This window comes from Pempheris klunzingeri, chromosome 5 (genome assembly GCF_042242105.1).
Source record: "Pempheris klunzingeri isolate RE-2024b chromosome 5, fPemKlu1.hap1, whole genome shotgun sequence".
In the NCBI taxonomy this organism is placed as follows: Eukaryota; Metazoa; Chordata; class Actinopteri; order Acropomatiformes; family Pempheridae; genus Pempheris; species Pempheris klunzingeri.
The window spans coordinates 16,786,752-16,805,800 of NC_092016.1; the positions used below are offsets into that span (position 1 = coordinate 16,786,752).

The 19,049-nt window shown below is 43.5% G+C and overlaps 1 protein-coding gene across 2 annotated transcripts in view; it reads left to right on the forward strand.

Moving 5' to 3' along the window:
• Window positions 1-19,049, forward strand: part of itpr2 (inositol 1,4,5-trisphosphate receptor, type 2) — a 56,636-nt gene that overhangs the window by 25,182 nt on the left and 12,405 nt on the right. For both annotated transcript variants that reach the window (XM_070831489.1, XM_070831491.1), the window contains exons 37-51: window positions 350-458; window positions 9,910-10,030; window positions 10,410-10,597; window positions 10,699-10,879; window positions 11,611-11,864; window positions 11,950-12,150; window positions 12,684-12,794; window positions 13,132-13,227; window positions 13,346-13,465; window positions 15,221-15,355; window positions 15,497-15,689; window positions 15,881-16,006; window positions 17,254-17,429; window positions 17,548-17,712; window positions 17,833-18,016. In XM_070831489.1, coding sequence (XP_070687590.1) covers window positions 350-458; window positions 9,910-10,030; window positions 10,410-10,597; window positions 10,699-10,879; window positions 11,611-11,864; window positions 11,950-12,150; window positions 12,684-12,794; window positions 13,132-13,227; window positions 13,346-13,465; window positions 15,221-15,355; window positions 15,497-15,689; window positions 15,881-16,006; window positions 17,254-17,429; window positions 17,548-17,712; window positions 17,833-18,016 — 2,360 coding nt within the window. The remainder of the gene's footprint in view (window positions 1-349; window positions 459-9,909; window positions 10,031-10,409; window positions 10,598-10,698; window positions 10,880-11,610; window positions 11,865-11,949; window positions 12,151-12,683; window positions 12,795-13,131; window positions 13,228-13,345; window positions 13,466-15,220; window positions 15,356-15,496; window positions 15,690-15,880; window positions 16,007-17,253; window positions 17,430-17,547; window positions 17,713-17,832; window positions 18,017-19,049) is intronic.

Here is a 19,049-nt window from a genome sequence, read left to right on the forward strand (position 1 = left end):
TTTGGAAAGGGGCTAGAAATGAAGAAACACAATTACAAAACAACATATTTGAAATTCAATATGACATTACAAAGATCAACATTTAACTTTAAGGCAAGCTATAATAAATATTTAAATATGTTAATTCAGTGTGTCAGTAGTCGGTGAAGTATTAAAATATTAGATTTCTGATACATCATCAAACCTCCAGGGGTGCTGTTACTCTGCTGCTGTTGTCTGACCTCCCTGGAGAACAGAAAAGGAGATTTCAACTGTGGCGATCAATAAACTATTGTTTTGTTTTTGCTTGTGAGCCATTGACTGCATTGATACAGTAAATGATACACCACTTCTCCCGTCACTCTGTCAGACTGATCAAACACACCAAGAAACTTATGGAAAAGGAGGAGAAGCTGTGTATCAAGATCCTGCAGACACTCAGAGAGATGCTGGACAAGAAGGAATGCTTTCAGGAGTCTGTGAGTACTCGTCCCTGCATGAGGACTGAAACATGGTTTTCATTAAATAATTGTCAAATTAAAGTTTAGAAGTAAAATTTCCCACAAGTAAATACAAGTAAAGTCCCTCAAACTCCCACTGTTACATAAAAACCCATTAATTAGGTAATATTATCATAAAGTTTATTGTGGATTTCGCCCTGTCTTTAAAGGACAGCAGTGCTGTACTCCTGTCAGCATTGCCGAGGAGTCCTTGTTTTCTCCCAGGTCTGTCGGCCCAGAGCCCAGACTCCCCTTCATCAGTATGCTGTGGGCCTTTCTATGTTACATAAGGCAGGGAGGCACTTGAGGACACACTCACACAGAGAGGGAGAATAGGAGGGAGGAAGTAAGGGAGGGTGAAGGAGGAGGAGGAAGAGGAGGAGGAGGGGGGCAAGCACTGAACAAACAAATCAATACTGCAGCGAGTGTGGGGTGGGGGTGGGGGGGTGCAGGAGCCCGTCTCCTGCTGCACCCCTCTCTCAGCCACAGGCCTGGAAAGTGAATGACAAGAGCTGGTGGTGGAGACTTAAGGAGGTGACTGCGTGTGTGCTTGTGCACATCAAGGGGGTGGAGGGTGAGGGCCAAAGTACAAAAAAAAAAGTCAGGTCTGTAATCACCTTTGGAAGGTTTAGGAGAGTTTGTTCCAGCTGCACGGTGAGAGGAGGTGACACAACATGAATGTGCTGCTCCAGTCAAGACTTCAATCAGTGTGCATCTGAAGATAATAAAATAATAAAACCTTTATTTCGCAATGCTTGGAACTGTTTATTGTTCTAAATGTTGTCCTGAAGATAACTGGGGGAAAGCATGTGTTCCTTTCCTGAGACCATGTGAGATTTCATGCAGACATGATCGTGCTTGGCTGACAGTGCAGTCCCACTAAAGGCTGTTTTAGCTGCACCAGAGTATCACTTGTTAAAATAGAATACATGTATGTGCCTTCATCCTCTCTTTCTGCGTAATTGCATTAGTAATACTGTCAAGACTACCTTTCTCAATATAGCGCATGCCAGCCAGTGTCACTTGCAGCTGCTTGAGGAGTCAAGAGTTTTGTTTTCCCTGTTTGTGTTTGCATCTTGTGTCAGTCAGCCAAGCTGTTTTTCGAAAGGCAAATTATTCAACAGTTGTGTGGAACAAGATCAGAGGAATTCAAAGTGGAAAAACAGTCACTTTTTAAAAGCGGCTCGGCGCATTCGAGAAGCCAGACAGTGCGGTAACGATATGTGAAATGTCAGTTTGTGTAGGTGTGCGTGAGTGTGCTCAGGCATGTATTTGTGGCCTCTCTTTGTCATATCCCCGTAGCCCTGAGCGTGGAGCTGCAGCCTCACTGCACAGGAGAGAGAGAGGGGGAGAGAGAGAGAGAGAGAGAGAGAGAGAGAGAGAGAGAGAGAGAGAGAGAGAGACGATTGATGGAAATAATGAGAGAGGGAGAGGCAGACAGACAAAAAACAGAAGGAGAGAGAGACAGAGTGACAGCATAGGCAGCAGAGGTTGGTGGCTCCCCTGGGGTGCAATGAGTGGGTGGAGGAGAGTGAGAGAAAGAGATGGAGGGAGAGTGATCAAGGAAGGGAGGGAGGGAGGGAGAGAGGCAGCCATGTGAGGAGCCATGTGAGTGGAAGGGAAAAAAAAGTGGGCAGCGGCTGCAGGGTGAGGGATTGGAGAGAAGCGGAGTCTGCTCAGTCCATGAGGAGACAGGGCAGGGGGTGCGCTTACGTAACAGCCTGCAGTGGCTGAGCCAACGTCACGTGGACCATCACGTTCTCCCTCCCTCCCTCCCTCCCTCCCTCCTTACTCTCACTCTTCTGTCCGCTCACTGCCTCTCTCTTCCTCCTTTGCCCCCTCCATGCTTTGTCTCAGTCTATCGCATTCTGTCTGCTGCCTGAGTTATTTTCTCTATCTCTCTCCCTTCTAGTCCCACCCAGGCCCTGATCTCTGTTGCCTGGGTCATGCCAGGAGCGCTGGTCGGGCAGCAAGGGGAAGATCTGCAGCAGTCACTGCATAGAGATGTGTTGGCTCTTACTGCTGTGCTTCACTTGTTCTGGCTGTCAGTTAAGGGCAGCTTTATAAATGTTCATGCTCCCACTAGCCCTCAAGATGGTGAGGGAGGCTTTCTGGGGAGGAAAAATACAGAGACAAATATTATGCTAATATTACATGGGGCGAAAATGTGCATGAATTAGCAGAAAATATGTATGAATTGCCATCATAGACTTAAATGGTAAATATTATTTCATGTATCTTCATGTATTTGACGTAAAGGGGGTGAAGTTATTCTGTAGTTTTCTAATTGTTAAAAATCCCATGAAAATCCAAGCAATTGCAGCGTCAGTCCATCTCGCAAAACTGTCCGACTTCTCTACCCCGTCTGTGATACTCGGGTGCAAGCACATTTGTTGCTACTGAAGACGTAAATCTTTAAAAGTGGGTCACAAATACATAGTTTCATTACATAGTAATATCTTGAATCATCTGGGCACTGTAGTTTTTCCCACATGATACTCAAACAGGAATGAATATTGCATTTGTAAAGGACTATTTTCAACTGTGGATTAATACACGTTTGATGCTGAATATTTAAAGCAACAGAATGGTGCATGTTGTCATTTGCCTTAAAATGCCACCAGGGCGGAGCATCGTGGTGGCCTAGTGGCTAAGACACACATAACATACTGTGATTACAATGTCCTCTGTTGTTGCATGTCACACCCCGACTCTTTCTCCTCATTTCATTTTAACTATACATAAATGACGCCAGTGCATTTCCATGCAGTGTAAATACTATGGCCAGCATTGAGTCAAAATGCATAGACTCTACAGTACCCAGGTTTATCATAATGAAGGAACCCAATTTTTGATAGTTTTGGCAGAGAGGAATACGTTATATCAGGCTCTGGGTACACAGACAGTGCTTGCTTGTGGGATCAGTTTGTTGTTGGTTTTATTCTTTTCATGGGATTGGTTGGAAATAAGAAGAAATATACATTATCACTGGACTTGTCCTTTGGCTCAAGTTGTATTTATTAAGTCCTTGATGTTTTCTGTGAACACATGCATGCATATGAATGTAATGTGCTGTCATGTGTATGTGCACGTCAGCGTGTCTTCTTATTTACAGAGGATTGAAAAAGCCTGTTATGTAATATAAACCTCTCTCACACTCTCTTTCCTCCCTCTCTTTCACACTCATCTCTGTCATTCACACGCTGTCTGTCTGTCCATCTGTCTTTCTGTCCGTCTTTTTCTTTTCGTCCCTCTCTCCCTCTCTTTCCTCCTTGCTTGCCAAGTTTCACACCACCTGCCCAAGGCAAAGCAGATTTACAGATTACCACCCTCTCAATGCTAAGCGCATCACACAGACGCATGTAGACGGAAAGCTTTGCTCAGACATACACACACACACACACACACACTCCCAAACATGCAGTGCCACGCTGGCTGTCTGTGTGTGAGCTCATCCTGCAGGGTTTTCCCTGTTTGTCTGTCTGCTGATGGGAGTAGTGGGACATGTCTTAGGCTCATCCACAGGGAGCAGGCTTGGCAGGCAGGCAGGCAGAGAGGGAGCTGGGTGAGCTCATGGATATCTCCTACAGTTTGACCTTTGGCTGGATTCAGGCTGACACAGCATGCCGGATCTAGTCAGAAAGTTGGAGTTATGAAATGTAGAACCCAAATCTTAATGTTTCATGAATTTATGGAATACCAAAAAAAACCCAAATAATTTGTGTGGAAATCTATTTGTCCTGTATGTTTTAGCAACTGAGTTTGTGCTTAGAAGGTCCTTCCTCCCCTCCTTACCTCCTTCCCTCTCGCCCTCACAGCCCCTGATCCATCAGTCAGGTGTGTGTTGAGTATTTTGTTTTGGTTTCCATAGCAATGAGGGATTAGCACATGTTGTTTGTCTGTCTGGTCTGGCTGTAACTGGGCACAGGAAGTCTGTGTACCCTGTGCAGAAATGCCTTCAGACCAGGAGCACAGTGCCTGCTGAGCTCTTCTAGCTCCTAGCCACGACGTCCTCTAAAAGCACTTGTAAAAATGCAAAAGGCCTTGTCTTCATTCAGCTGACGACCACTATGAATGAGATGAATTGTCATTGTGAACAGTGATTCGACACAGTTCACAGCATGTTATTTGAATTTGATTGCATGTGAGTTAGGTCTCTTGTGCTCAGGGAGGCACATGACAGGCGACCGGATGAATAACATGAATTGCAACTTGTGTTTTGAATGATTAAACTGATAATTTGACTTAAAGCTTTCGGTTTTGCTAATGCACAAAGCTATGGGACAAAACTATAGAACCGCCTTTGAGTGACATCCAGTAGCCCTGCGGTAAATATGAATCTCATTTTCCTTGATCACCACTGTCAGAGGTCAGAGGTACTGAGGGTGTGGTTTGTAGTGCTATTCAGAACATTTCCCATTAGAAGCCTTTCAGTCAATGTTGCAAACACAGGTTTCCTGCGTTTGACCCATACTTTACGTCATCATCAGTTTGAGGCCTGTTTTCCTCGTTACCACTCTACATAAAATGCTTGGTACTGGCAATTTAGGTAGCAACTGCCTTGCCTCTGTGCCCCTCTGTAGGTTCCCATTTGTTGCAGTCATGACGCTTTTATGAAAAACGTGATCACACCTCTAATAAAGCTATACATCTGTATTCCACTTGACTCACTTATGTAGACTCTTTAATTGTGATTGTGCACAGCGGTGCCCAGAGCTAAATGCTAATGTCAGCATGCTAACATGCCCAGAATACTAACTTCAGCATAGCAGGTATAATATCGGTGGTTACAATTTGCTACCAAATACGAAACACAAATACAGCTGAGGCTGATGGGAATGCCATTTTAGCAACCTGATCATGGTGCTAGATGAAAAGTATGGCACCATCAAAAATATTTGGGGAACATGAATATCTGTACAAAATGTATCACCAACTCATCCAATAGTTGTTGAGATATTTCAGTCTGGACCAAAGTGGTGAACTGACCGACCGACAGACAGGCTAACACCACATCCATAAAGCCACTAGCATAACTAAATCTCTGCAAAATGTAATTTTATGGAGGGTTGTTTTATTGTAAGACATTTCTCTTATTGTGACCACCTTGTATGCATGCTCAGGTACCAGTGTGGCACACCAGATAAACGAGCCTCGGTTGGACCTCGCAGTTAAACCTACATTCAACATTACAGTGTTCCTAACAACCACAATCAGCACTTAACAATGTTAGTGAATCACATGTAACACTTCCATGATGAACCCACCAGCTAACAGTTCTCCTTTTTCTGAATACTTGTTTACGCTGCTCGTCTTGTATTTCCCTGAATCAGTCTCACCAATTGCTCTCACATGCAGGCTTAATTTGTTTTGCGGATGTACTTGTTTGTTGGGTAAAAGCATTTTATGTGCTGCTGAAATGCAGCTTGAAAACATTGTAAATAGCGGCATGTGATGCACATGTCTCTGACAGAATTTTATCAGATGAGTGTACCACGGTAGGGCCTGTGTACGAAGCTGCAGAGCCACCTGTAGTGACTGCTGGTCATGAAATGTTTCATACCCTGCCGAAGGGAAGAGATTTGAAATGAGGAAGAGGAGAAATGTAAGAGAAATGGTTCTGACTGCCAAATTTAGCTCAGTATAGGCCGGCATTACAGTCCACTAACAATATTTCAGTCTGTTATTAACACTAGCAGCATATAGCTCTAGCTGCTGTTTACTCATCCTGTATCCACAGCTGTAGCCAGAATTTTTAAAATCCTCAAGTCATAAATTGAAGCCAACTGCTTATAAACTATCAACTTTTAACTACAACACAGTTTTCATCTATTTTCCTAATAATTAGCACCAGTTACACTTATTTCCAGAAGTCTTAGGAACTCCTTGAGGAATTTATGGGTCCATAAATCATTACCTTTTTATTTCCAAATATGAATGACACCTGGGAAATAGGGTGGGTCTAGAAATACTGAAACAAAAATGTTTTTTAAAAAAAAACAACAAAATTCTCAGAAAAAATACAAATTACATGGTGTCACTTTTCTCTGGAGTAGCTTACAGCTCTGCCCATGTCTTCCCTCATCTCTGTCTTCACTCCCTTACTTCATGTTCCCAAAGTGTCTGTACTAAAGCGTCAGGATAACGTGACTGTATGAGTCTTGATTTCCTGATTTTGTCCTTTTGGTGAGATAACTCCCTCGGCGAGAAAGCCTTGCAAAACACTGTGATATGGATATGTATTATATTACGCACCTTTTCATTCCACCCCCCCTAACCCTAACCCCCCCCCCAGTTCCAAGCTGTGGAGGAGCTCACTGACTCCTTAGAGACTGAGGTCTTTATTAGATAACATGCAACACGTCATTTTATACTGCACATGATCTTACTGAGTTTCAGACTGAGTTTTAGTATCATGTGCTACTGACAACAACAATAGAGGGTGGAGTTTCACTTTAACAAAGTGTGCTGACTACATTTTCTGCAGGGACCTAAATGTTGCTTCCTGATGGTAAAGTTGTTCAGCCCTCAAATGGCCTGAGGGGAGTCTCAACTTGTACTTTGTCACAGTGTACTTGATCAGCGTTCCCCACTGTTTACAAAAGACACACACCCGGAGTCCTCTCGTATTTCTGTTGTGGGAGAAAGTAAAACAAAAAAGCAAAGTATTAGCCCTTCCGATCTGAACCTCTGTTTGGGTAACATTCTCCTCCTCTGTGGCCTGAGTCTCCTCTGTTATCGACCTTGTCTGACCCGAGCAGCTCAAGCCTCCCCCGCCTGTTCCTGGCACTGTCTGTCTTGGTTCACAGCTGGTGCTGCCCTCCGCTGCCTGTGTGAGCTTTCAGACCACCTAAAGAAGCACAGGGCAGGCTGTGTCTTTGTCTTTTTTTTTTTTTTTTTTTTCCTCCATGCATCTCTCTGGAGTCGGAGAGATCTGCAGACAGCAGAGCTGCAAGCGGGCTGGGGGAGGGAGGCGGGGGGAAGGGGTTGCGTGGATGTCCGAGGTGGGGATCGGCAGCTCATCCCCAGCTTGGACACCAGAGCCGCAGTGTGGCGTGCCGGTGCACATTTTAAAACGCCGCGTCTGTCTGCTCCTCGCTAGGTTTTGTTTGTTCCTCTCTTCTCCCCCCCGCCTTTACTTCTGTCAGTTCTTCTACCTCTATTCCTATCTCTCTTTCTTTCTCGTGGCTCTTACATCACCTGACTGGAGTTTTTTCTCGTCTATGCAGCAGCAAGCAGATGAGTCAGGCTGGGCTGACTCTCTTCTGCCACCATCCTGCCTCCCCTCTCCTCTCTCTCTCTCTCTCTGCAGACCTAGCCAGCAGACTGCATCACCCAGAAGGGAGGTGAACAAGAGCAAAAACCTGTCACCCCCGCCTCTTTTTCAACTTCCCCCCCGCTGGAACATTTCTTTCACTGGTGTTTGAGAGTTGTAGCTAAACCAACACGTCCTCTGTCAGAAAAGGGGAAATGTTAAGTCAAACATGATTCAATCTGCAATCTGTCAAAGAGTGTGCATTGGGATGCGCTGCCTTACAGAGTGCAGTGCTGCTGAGTTTGTAGTTGCTCTGAGAATGTGTTAAAATGAGAGAGGCTAGCTCAATGGATCCTCACCTTCAGTTCAAGAAGTGTGCGTGTGTGTGTATTTGTGAGACAGTCAGCCAGACAGTGCAGGCAGACAAGTGTCTCTGCTGACTGCAGATGAGATGGAGTGTTTACTGACACAGGGAGCATCAGCTACACGTGCTCCTCCATATCTTCAGTGTTCAGTGCTCTTAGTTTGAGGCTCTCCTGCTGGACTGTTCCTGGACCTGTGCAGCCTTTGTGGTGAGACATGGAGGTGCCTCATTTCCTGCACCTCATTGCAGTTTTGCAATGTTTGCAATGCACCAGCAAATTACTGTAAGGAACACCGACAGCAAACAACACTTACAAAGGCAGCTACACAAATGAGTCATATAAAGCTGAATTTCAATTAGCAGTATGTGTCAGCTTTAATAGAGGTGTGACAACCACAATAAGGAAACTTGCAGAGCGACACAGAGGTCAAATAAGCAAAATTGTAACAAAGGGAAAAGGTTCTGACATTGTACAATATGCCAAATGGAAAATGTCATTAGATGAACAATGAATTGTCATTATTGATTAATCTGAACATATACATTTCTACTGATATAACAAAATGATTAAACTTGAATTCAATGATTAGTCACATATTAAAATTGTTGGCGATAAACATTTTGTTGATTGACTAGAAAATGGTCATTTCAATTGGATCAACACCTCAGTGACACCGCAGTATTTTACTGCCAAGATCTATTGTGTTTAGGTGTTCATGTTATTTTGTCCACCACCTGTATGTCAGGAGAAGGCTGATTGTCCTAACATGTTTCCATGGAAACCACAGGTGGCTCACTATAGTCCATTCATCCTTTTGCTCCGCCCTTCAATCAATCTGCTCGTCCATCTGGTCATTCATCCTTCCACTCCATTCATCAATAATGAGGGGGGGGTGAAGGGCATCAGAAAAAGGGCAATTTGAACCGCTGCCATAGAAACGGGTGCGGACCACCCTTAGAGTCTATACATTCTTTATATGCCGTCCGTCGATTGATACCTCCTGTTGCAATAAAGCTAGGTGGTGACAGGCACAATGCAAGTCATCCACCTGTCAATCACTCTCTCACTTCGATTACACAACCACAGTCGGGAGATTATCTCCATGAATCCTTTAATCTCATTTCTGCTCGTCTGCGTCAAATGTCACAAGACGCACAGAGATGTTTGTGAGAGATGGGAAGAAAATAACTAGTCTTATGACAAATTTTCCGCTAGAAGCGCACTGGTGTTATGCATTGTTTCGTGCTGCCTCCTTTTATCACTTTTTGCTGCTGTGTGCACCATTTATGTGCATTTTTTCCAATTGTCAGCTTTTATGTCAATACAACACATTTCAGGAAAGACTAGCACAAATTTCTAAACTGAAATAAAACAAACCTAAGATGAAAAGAGGTTAGCTTAACTCGGCGGCCAATTTGTTAGTAGACAGCACTATTACTGTCATGCTCCTCAATGAGAGGCTCCAATTTCTTTGTTGATAAGGGCATTGTCATCCAGGAAGCCATCGCTCCATCAAGAAAGAAATGCATCATGGGATGACGCTGATCATTCCCATTAGGTGTAAGATGAAATCTGTGCAGCCCCCTCTTGTTTGAATGATTGGATGGATTTCATTCCAGTGAACACACCACAAATGTTCGCTTGGATGGGACATTTGTTAAAGTGTCCTTCTCTCTGATGTTATTTTTATGGTTGTGGCCCACAAAATGCTACTTTTTCAAAATGTGTTCAAGTGTGAATTTCCTGGTTTGAGGCTGGTTTTCTCTCAGACTGTGATATGGATTTAATGTTATGATTTCTGTCTTCACAGGGAAACGAGTTGAGGAAAATTCTCCTCACACGCTACTTTGGAAATCAAAAGCTTCTCTCCAAGTCAGAGCTTGGGAGTGGAAACAGCTCATCTGGCGGCTTTGTCAAGCCGTCATCCGGAGGTACTGAGAACCCCAAATAAACCCAATAGACACTGCAATAACTACTCACTGCAGAGGAAACAACAGCAGCTAACATGACAGCACTCTGCTTCCTAGGAGAAGTGCTGTTTGACGACTTCTGGCAGATGTTGAATCTGGCTAAAGGGATTCCTTAAGCATCAGATAGATAGACGGATAGATAGATAGATAGATAGATAGATAGAGTTAAATAGTCACACTATGTAGTCAAATAGCTATAAAAGCATCAAATACATTTTTATCAAATAAATTCATATATATTATATATATATTGGGGTTCAATAAGTAATGATCACTCATGTGTGTAGTTATATCTGTTAAGAGCACAATTATGTTAAATTATGATATTTAATCTCTGCAGGAGGTTCTCCCATGCTAGACTCCGACAAGCCAGGCAGCAGTGTGGTGGAGATCCAGTGTCTCTTGGATAACGTTGGGGCATCTGAGCTGGTGATTGACCTGATTGTGAACACCAAGAATGACCGGGTGTTTGAGGAGAGCATCCTGCTGGGCATTGCCCTTCTCCAGGGCGGAAACACACAGATACAGGTGGGCAGCACAGACATTGATCAGCTAAAAGCCAGAACACAAACACACACACACACACTCGACTTTAGATTTATGTTGATAACTACTATGCTCCCACCCAGAATTCCTTCTATAACCAACTGTACAAGCAGAAGAAGTCTGAGAGGTTCTTCAAGGTTTTCTACGACCGCATGCGTTTGGCCCAGCAAGAGATCCGAGCCACCGTGTCTGTCAACATGTTTGAGCTCAGCTGCAGAAAAAGGGATGACGACAGTGACGCCAGTAGCAGCAGGTTAAAGAAAGGTAAAGTACAGAGTAATGATGCATTTTAACCTTTCTGTACACAGCATGGCTCCTCTGCCTCATTCCTGAGTACAGTTAGACACATGCAGCAAACCACGACATCAAAATGAAGCTTAAAGTAAGTGAGGTTTATTTAAAGTCAACCAACTGGATGATAATGTCACAACTAGAGAAGTGCATTTAAAAGTGACTGGGGTGAATTCCTGATCGCAGCCAAGTATTTCCATAGAAACCTGGAGTGAGTGTGAAAAGCAACAAAATGGGCTCAAATATGACCTTGGAAACCTTAACGCTTTTCCATTATGTGTGGTCCTCACGTTCACCACGGCCTTGCCTTTAAACGATAGTGGAGTATAAACCCAGAATGATCTTTGTTGCCCTGGTGACCTCTGAGCAGACTGTTGTTCCCAGTTCCTGCAGTCACATGTCAGAGGCCATGTGACGGCCCACATCAGCCTATCAAAAGGCCATTGTATCAAGACTGGGTACTTTCATGCTACAGAACCCCACTCAATAATCGCCCACTTGTCGAGGGGGGGCTCAGACTTTATTTTTATGTCTAGAATGCCACAATGCAGGCTGCCACTCATCATTATCTGAAATAGTAACTTTTAGCATATTTCAGATTAACTTGTTTCCCTCCGTCCATTTCCAAAGATATTCTACAGTCCAAAAATAAAACAATGAATCATGTTTTCATCATCTCTTTGTACCTGCATGCTGCGCTCTAGGGAAAGACTCAGGGCTTCATATGAGGGAGGACATGCGAGGGCAGCTGAAGGAGGCCTCCTCAGTCACCTCAAAGGCTTTCTGTGCCTTCCGAAAAGAGCTGGATCCTGACCTCGAAGGCCTCGGCCAGAACAGCGACATAGTCGGGGCCGAAGAGGCTTTAGAAGAAACCCAGATGAGCCCCACCATCACCATCATGAAGCCGATCCTTCGTTACCTACAGCTGCTCTGTGAGAACCACAATTCAGACCTGCAGGTACTGACCTCTTTTGTGATTAGTAGGGTAAGAACTGTTAAAAGTGGCTGCTGATTGAACTGTTGTTTTTCTGCTCTGACTCCAGAACTTCCTGCGAAACCAGAACAACAAAACAAACTATAACCTGGTGTGTGAGACTCTTCAGTTCTTGGACTGTATTTGTGGAAGCACCACTGGAGGTCTCGGGCTGCTGGGCCTCTACATTAATGAGAGTAATGTGGATCTGGTTCGCCAAACTCTGGAGACCATTACAGAATATTGCCAGGGACCCTGCCATGAAAACCAGGTAGGGGGGAGGATTGGTTAGTTTAGTGGTAGGTAGGTTTTGTTTATTGAATAGTTATGAAGACGATATGTTAATGTAGTATTAAACAGGATGATGAGAGTATTATTTTAGGAGATTTTGATCATGTATCGATGATATAGCTTGTTTGAGGGGGTGTTGATTTAAAGCCACAGTCACAGTGTGAAATCGTAACTGTCAAAAGGTGTCACATTCATGACCTATGGTGTGAGAGAAAAAAATACTCACTACACTGGGAAAAGGGACATTAAAGTCTTGTATTTCTTGAATTTCAATACATGCTGTTTGGCAACTGACTTTTATAAACATGTTTGAGCACCAAGATGTTGGCTAGCATTATATATACAATACATCCAGACTCTCTTTCTGTCTGCAACATACACAGCACAGGTTTTTCAGTATCAGCTGTGGATTAATAAAGATCTAATACCACTCTATTCTGTGGGTGTTTTTTGGTGAAATCTGTTGTGGTCTAATGTGCTTTCGCTCTAACTGTGCCCTTCTTATTTTACCAGACCTGTATAGCCAAGCATGAGTCAAATGGCATCGATATTATCATAGCGCTGATTGTCAACTCCATCAATCCCCTGGGAAAGCATCGGCTGGACCTGGTGCTGGAGCTCAAGGTGAGCAGTAGGTGTCTCTGAGAGGCAGCTCGCTGTGACACGTAACCGCTGACAGCCATTACTATAGCAACAATTGAACTGGTTTACAGTAGTAATTCCCTATCGTGCTAGAGCAGGGGAATGTGATGGCCGATGTCTGTTTGCTACACATTATGTGTGTATCTGTTTAACTGCTGAGCTGTTTGGTCTAACAACTCATTCATGAAATTACAGCATTCAAATGGTTTGATTCTACTGAAAATAGCATCCATTGAGTCATTAATTCCTGAATTATTCAGCTCTGTAGTTTGTAGTTAATCAAAATGTAAAAGCTCATTGGTGAAGCCTTGTGTTGTAGAACAATGCCTCCAAACTCCTCCTGGCCATCATGGAGAGCCGCCATGACAGTGAGAACGCAGAAAAGATTCTCTACAAGATGAGACCCACTGAACTGGTAAGTCTGTCTTTAGGTACACAGACAGACAGACAGACAGAGACACACATACACACACACAAATCTGGGTCCCATGTAAAATCTGTAGGAGTAACTTTTCATAACTTTTATGCATCAGGTGGATGTAATGAAGGAAGCCTACGCCCAGGGTCTGGAGAGTGAGGAGGATGAGGACAGTGTAGGAGACAAGATCAAGCCCAGAGACGTCGGACACAACATTTACATCCTGGCCCACCAGGTAATACAAATGCCCAAGCTTGTTTTTGTCTGTGACCGAGGCATTACTGCATTTTCTCTGTCTGTCTGACCTTCTGCCGACCTCAGGGCTGTGCACCGCGCCAGTGTGTGTGTGTGTCTGTCCACATGCATGCTCCTATTTGAGTGTGTCCTCTGTGCTAAATGATGGAAGACTGCTCTTCTATGAGCGGACCGCTCTGCCAGTTTTCTAAAATTAGATTTCAGGATGTGACACTGGCTCTGCAGACGTAGGTGTTCACTGAAGCAGGCAGTCGTCACTGTATTACTAAACAAATGTGGTTGGCCTGGTCCAGGGTATTAAAAGTGAAGAAATGAGATAGGTGTGTTCTGCCAGTAAGAAAGTAGTTGTGCTGTGCTGTGCTGTGCTGTGCTGTGCATGTGTCCTGTATTTACAGTGTATGTCAGTTGAAGTGAGCAGACAGTCTAGCGGGATTTCACTTCTGCCTCTTTAGAGTCAAGTGTCAAACAGGGTATTTTTGTCCAACCAACAGACTGGTTTCATCATGACAAGGAAGGGGTTTTTTTTTGGCCCTTGTTTTTTTGTTGACCGCAGAAACACACACGCATATCCACAGATGACGCACATACTTAGACGTGAGCTTATCCAGTATCTTTTTGAAGATATGTGGTATTTGCTCCTTGGGACAGCTGCTAAATGGTGTGTGAGATTATAAATTAATAATGAACAAGTAAATAAATAGTGTGAATAATAAACAGTACACCATAAGAACATGGACAGTAAACTGCTGTACATACACTTCTGTACAAAATGCATATACAAATAAATACATTGAAAAAAGAAACAACCCCACAGCATTCCACTGTTACACTATTGTCCTTTATAATTTCCTCCTACAGCACTCTGTCAAGGCATGTTTTAATCAAATACACTGATAAATTTGGACTTTTATTAGGTCTTAACTGCCAGATGTACATAAAGACAAACAAACACAAGGATCCAGCTATACAAACATAAAAGCTTTACAGAGCTTTATAGTGAGTTTCAGCTCATTGGTTTAGCAGAGTGGTCGCAACTTTAATGCTTTCTTTCACTCTCACAGCTCTCATAGCGTCGTATTCAAAGCAGGCGGCTTTTATCATTGAAAAAACTCTAAAAACCTACATTACCTGCTCAGGAGCAGAGACAGCAGAAGTCAGCAATTAATTGTTGAACATGGTGATGCATTTAACAGCTTAAGAGTCAGATGTTTCCCTCAGGAGTTAACGGACTACAAAAATGATGACGATAGTGTTGCTCCGTAACTGCTAGATATGTAAATAAGTAACTGTTGGTTACGGTTAAGGTGGTGATATGACGTGTTCACACTTTATTTCTACTAATATATAACTGGCCAGAGAAAAGAGTTATTTCAGGTTCTTTTTGTAAGTTCTTGTCTTTAGATTATAATGTATTCCATCTACTTTGGCCAAATATCTTTAAATGTCTCAGTCCTCTTCTTGTCACGTGAGGTTGCATTGTCTTGTTTTTACTTCTGGTGCAGTTGTCTGATGTGTCCATATTTAGATTTTGTGTCGCAAGATGATTTTGTTGTGATTAGGCTTGGGAGTAATTAGTGGGATTCGGTGAGAATTATCCCTTGGGGTCAATCACGTCACCGTTATTGTTATTATTTAAAGTCTCTGTGATCTTTAATCGCTCTTGGACTGACTAAGATCTCTGCCTTGAGGTCCGGTGGAAGTTCCCTCCTTGAGTAACTTTGTTTTTGGAACCTAGCTGGCCAGACACAGTAAGATCCTGCAGCAGAGCCTGAAGCCGGGGTCGGGGTTTGGGCCGGGATCAGGGGTGGACTCTGACAATGAGAAGGATGACGCCCTTCTTTACTATGCCAAGCACACGGCTCAGATAGAGGTAAACCTTCCCTTCATCCATTCATCCTCTGAATTTCTAAAGCGTTATTTAACAAGCAAATCACATTTTTCCACATCTCCCTATAAAAAAAATGCGCAATACAAATCTGTAATGAGGATTTACTGGATCTCTGTTTGCCAGATCGTGCGTCATGACCGCACCATGGAGCAGATAGTTTTTCCAGTCCCTAACATCTGCGAGTACCTCACAGAGGAGTCCAAGATGCGCGTGTTCACCACCACCGAGAGAGACGACCAGGGCAGCAAGGTTAACGACTTCTTCCAGCAGTTTGACAACCTCTACAATGAGATGAGGTGGCAGAAGAAGATCCGCAGTAAGTCTTCAAATTCTGGGTCCAATGCTCGGAAAATAATGATGGCGGCAGCACAAGCAGGCTGCAGGATGGGAATTCATGATCATCATCCAGAGTGTCTGCTTATCGTTAGGCCAGAGTAAATTGAAGAGCCTGCAGCAACATTGTGTGTTTGTGTCTCTGTACTTATGCTTCCTGTTCTGTGTGTGCAGAAAATAAGGCTCTGTTCTGGTTTTCACGCCACATCTCTCTTTGGGGGAGCATCTCCTTCTACCTGGCCTGTCTGGTCAACATCGCCGTGGCTGTATTCTACCCCTTTGGTGATGATGGAGATGAGGGTAAGAGTTTCTTTTTGCTACTAGAAATTATTTGTGTAATATGTTGTAAGATGTTGGTGGTTGAGGCTAAAGCTAGTCTGACGGACATCGTTCATCGTTAGAGCTGTAGCTTCTTCTCAAACCCACATATGTTTTTTTGCTCGTCAGCATGTGATATTGGGCCTCCACCAGACTTATTTGAGTTGTTTTCTCTTATTGAGCTACATCCAAAGTGTTGGACACGTTTCAGAAATCCGCTGTAGGTATGACAGTATAGATGCTGATTTAAATTCCATTTAACTTTTACCATTAAATAATCAGTACGAGAATGTGGAAACCAATAACAAGCTGTGGCTCTCTGGTGTGGACAGCTCCTGGTGCTGAAATATCATCTAATAAACTCACAGATGAAAAATACTGTAGAACCACTTCACTTTAATTAAACAGTGCCTCATCTTTTTAATTCATCAGCTTAATTCTACCAACAGGGACATTTAGTTTTACAAACAAAATAATGAGGAGATTCTATCATCTGATTAGTCATGTGTTTTCACTTATTTTCCTGTTTGGACTTCAGTGTACAAAATGTGCTGCGCTCCTCACTCTCTAGTTACACCTGCTGAGGTGAGACTTAGACTTTAATCATCTTAATTTGCGTGTCGAGTTTGGTGACCTCATGTAATTCCCTACATAACCTGTGGTCAGGTTAACTGAAAACACCTGTGTCTGTGACTTTTTTCCTGCTGTTCCACGTCATCTCTTTGAATTGCTTTTATCTGCAATGCTGTCAGATTGGATTCAGGCTCTGTTAAATGAGTCACGTTACCATCAGTCACATATTCAGGGTTTTTCAAAGATATTTTACAAATGTGAACAAAATGAGTTTTGTTGTTGTGTCATAGTGTGATCAGACGGTTGGAGCGTCACTAAAACGTGAAGCTATATGTGGATCTTTTGCCTCACTGATAAGTGTTGAAGTATTTTCCTGAAAGCCTCTTATCAATAAATCATCAGAGCACTGCAGTTTCCTAAAGAATCGTGAGCTTCACTCCGGTGGTTTACAGATCGAGCTGAGGAAGAGACGGCTGTTTGAGTGATGAAGTTGACGGTCCCTATGGACTACTGTTTGACATTTTAAAGTGTTGCCTCTGACTGTGTTGTATTAAGTTAGGCTCTTAGCTCACATGAATAATTCACTAGAGAAATGCCACAATGTCTCAGAGAATTGATACTTGGTACCTTGATTGATGCTTTATTCTTCCGCCCAGGCACCTTGTCCCCGTTCTGGAATATCTTACTGTGGGTGGCGTTGGGAGTGTTCACCACACTACTTCCTGTCTTACCCAAGCCGTGGGCCATCCTGTTCTTCCTGGTCTCCCTCATTTTACGGGCCATCTACACTATGGGCCTCGGTCCTGCTCTGTTGTTGCTGGGTACTGTCAATGTAAGTAATGGAAGATTTGACACAGTGTTGTTGGGGGATTCGTCCGTTCTTGCCTCTTCAGACATCAAAGCTGTTGAGTTCCTTTGTATCCCTGAGCCTTGTTTTTCTTCTCTTTCAGCTGTTCAACAAGCTAGTTTTTCTTGTAAGTTTTGTGGGCAACCAGGGGACGTTCACTCGAGGCTACAAAGCGGTTGTTATGGACATGCTCTTTATCTACCATTTGGGCTATGCCATCATCTGCGTCCTGGGCCTCTTTGTACATGAGTTCTTCTACAGCTTTTTGGTAAGAAATCTCTCACGTGTTTCACTTCTCTTACGTTGTGACTGATTTATCCACTTAGCACTTTAGTGGCAACATAAATCAATTTGCTGATGACTCACTGATGCCGATCTCCCTCCTCAGCTGTTCGACCTGGTGATCAGAGAGGAGACGCTGCTCAACGTGATAAAGAGCGTGACAAGGAACGGCCGCTCTATTATTCTGACAGCCGTCCTGGCCATCTTTCTTGTCTACTTCTTCTCTATCATCGGCTTCCTCTTCCTCAAGGACGACTTCCGCATGGAGGTGGACCGCCTTCCTGCACCAGGTCAGAACCTCTTAAACTGTTAAAACACTCTTAGTCGTTATGTTTAGTGCATTATGCACGGTGAAGAGATGGGCTGCAACCTTTAGTTCCAAAATAATTATGGTAGTGCTTGTGACAGTATGCTAATTTTTACTTACTGTATTTTCTGTTAAACTGTGGCTTCGCTGCTCCTGAATTTAACCTTAGTTAAGCTAAAACGTGTCCTTAACCTGCACTCTTTTGCAGCACTCTCATAAACGTCTGTGTTGTCTGTGTGGTATTTTCCTGCTCTAAACTTATCAATAACTCAGACTCAGACAGAGTTAATGAGTTTCAAACCTCAAGAAAATCCAAAATAACTGAAAGACAAGGCAGGTGTTGGCTCTATATGCAGCGTATAAGATCATTTTCATTTTGTTTGGTATTTTTGCCTTTTATTAGATAGTGACAGTGGAAAAGGTTGCCAGCTGGAACTGAACTAGTGATAGTTGCAACCATGCGGCCATTCGGCATGCTGTAACCACTTGGCTACCAAGTTGCTCCATATCAGACATTGTTGACAATCATTTCTAAACCTCACAATTAATCCACTGTGGTTTCACTGTGACAGCTGGTCCACCAGATTGAATGTCATGTATTTTCTGTTTTGTTATTTACCTTTTTGGATTACAATTTCCCCCAAAATAGAATCAAGAATAGAATCAATGTTTGCATGCATATAATCTCCATAGATGAAATGTGGACACTATACTGTAGACTATATACATACAAAGACACATGTTTTGAAAACAGTGGAGAGTGTGGGGGTGTTAATGAGCGCTGGCACAGTGCTCTGATGGTCAGGAAGACAACCTGCTAGCACATGTGCACCTGTTGCATAACCTGGTGGCCGCGCCATCCTGTGTTTTGCTGAATAGAGCACAGCAGACACAGCAGAGCAGTGGTGGGTTATGTAACCAGCTGGGCTCACGCCTGTCTATCTGTTAGCTGTGGGGTGAGCTGAGGCACAACCGGAGGTCCATCAAAGCTGAGGAGCACCCTGTTCACACTGCTG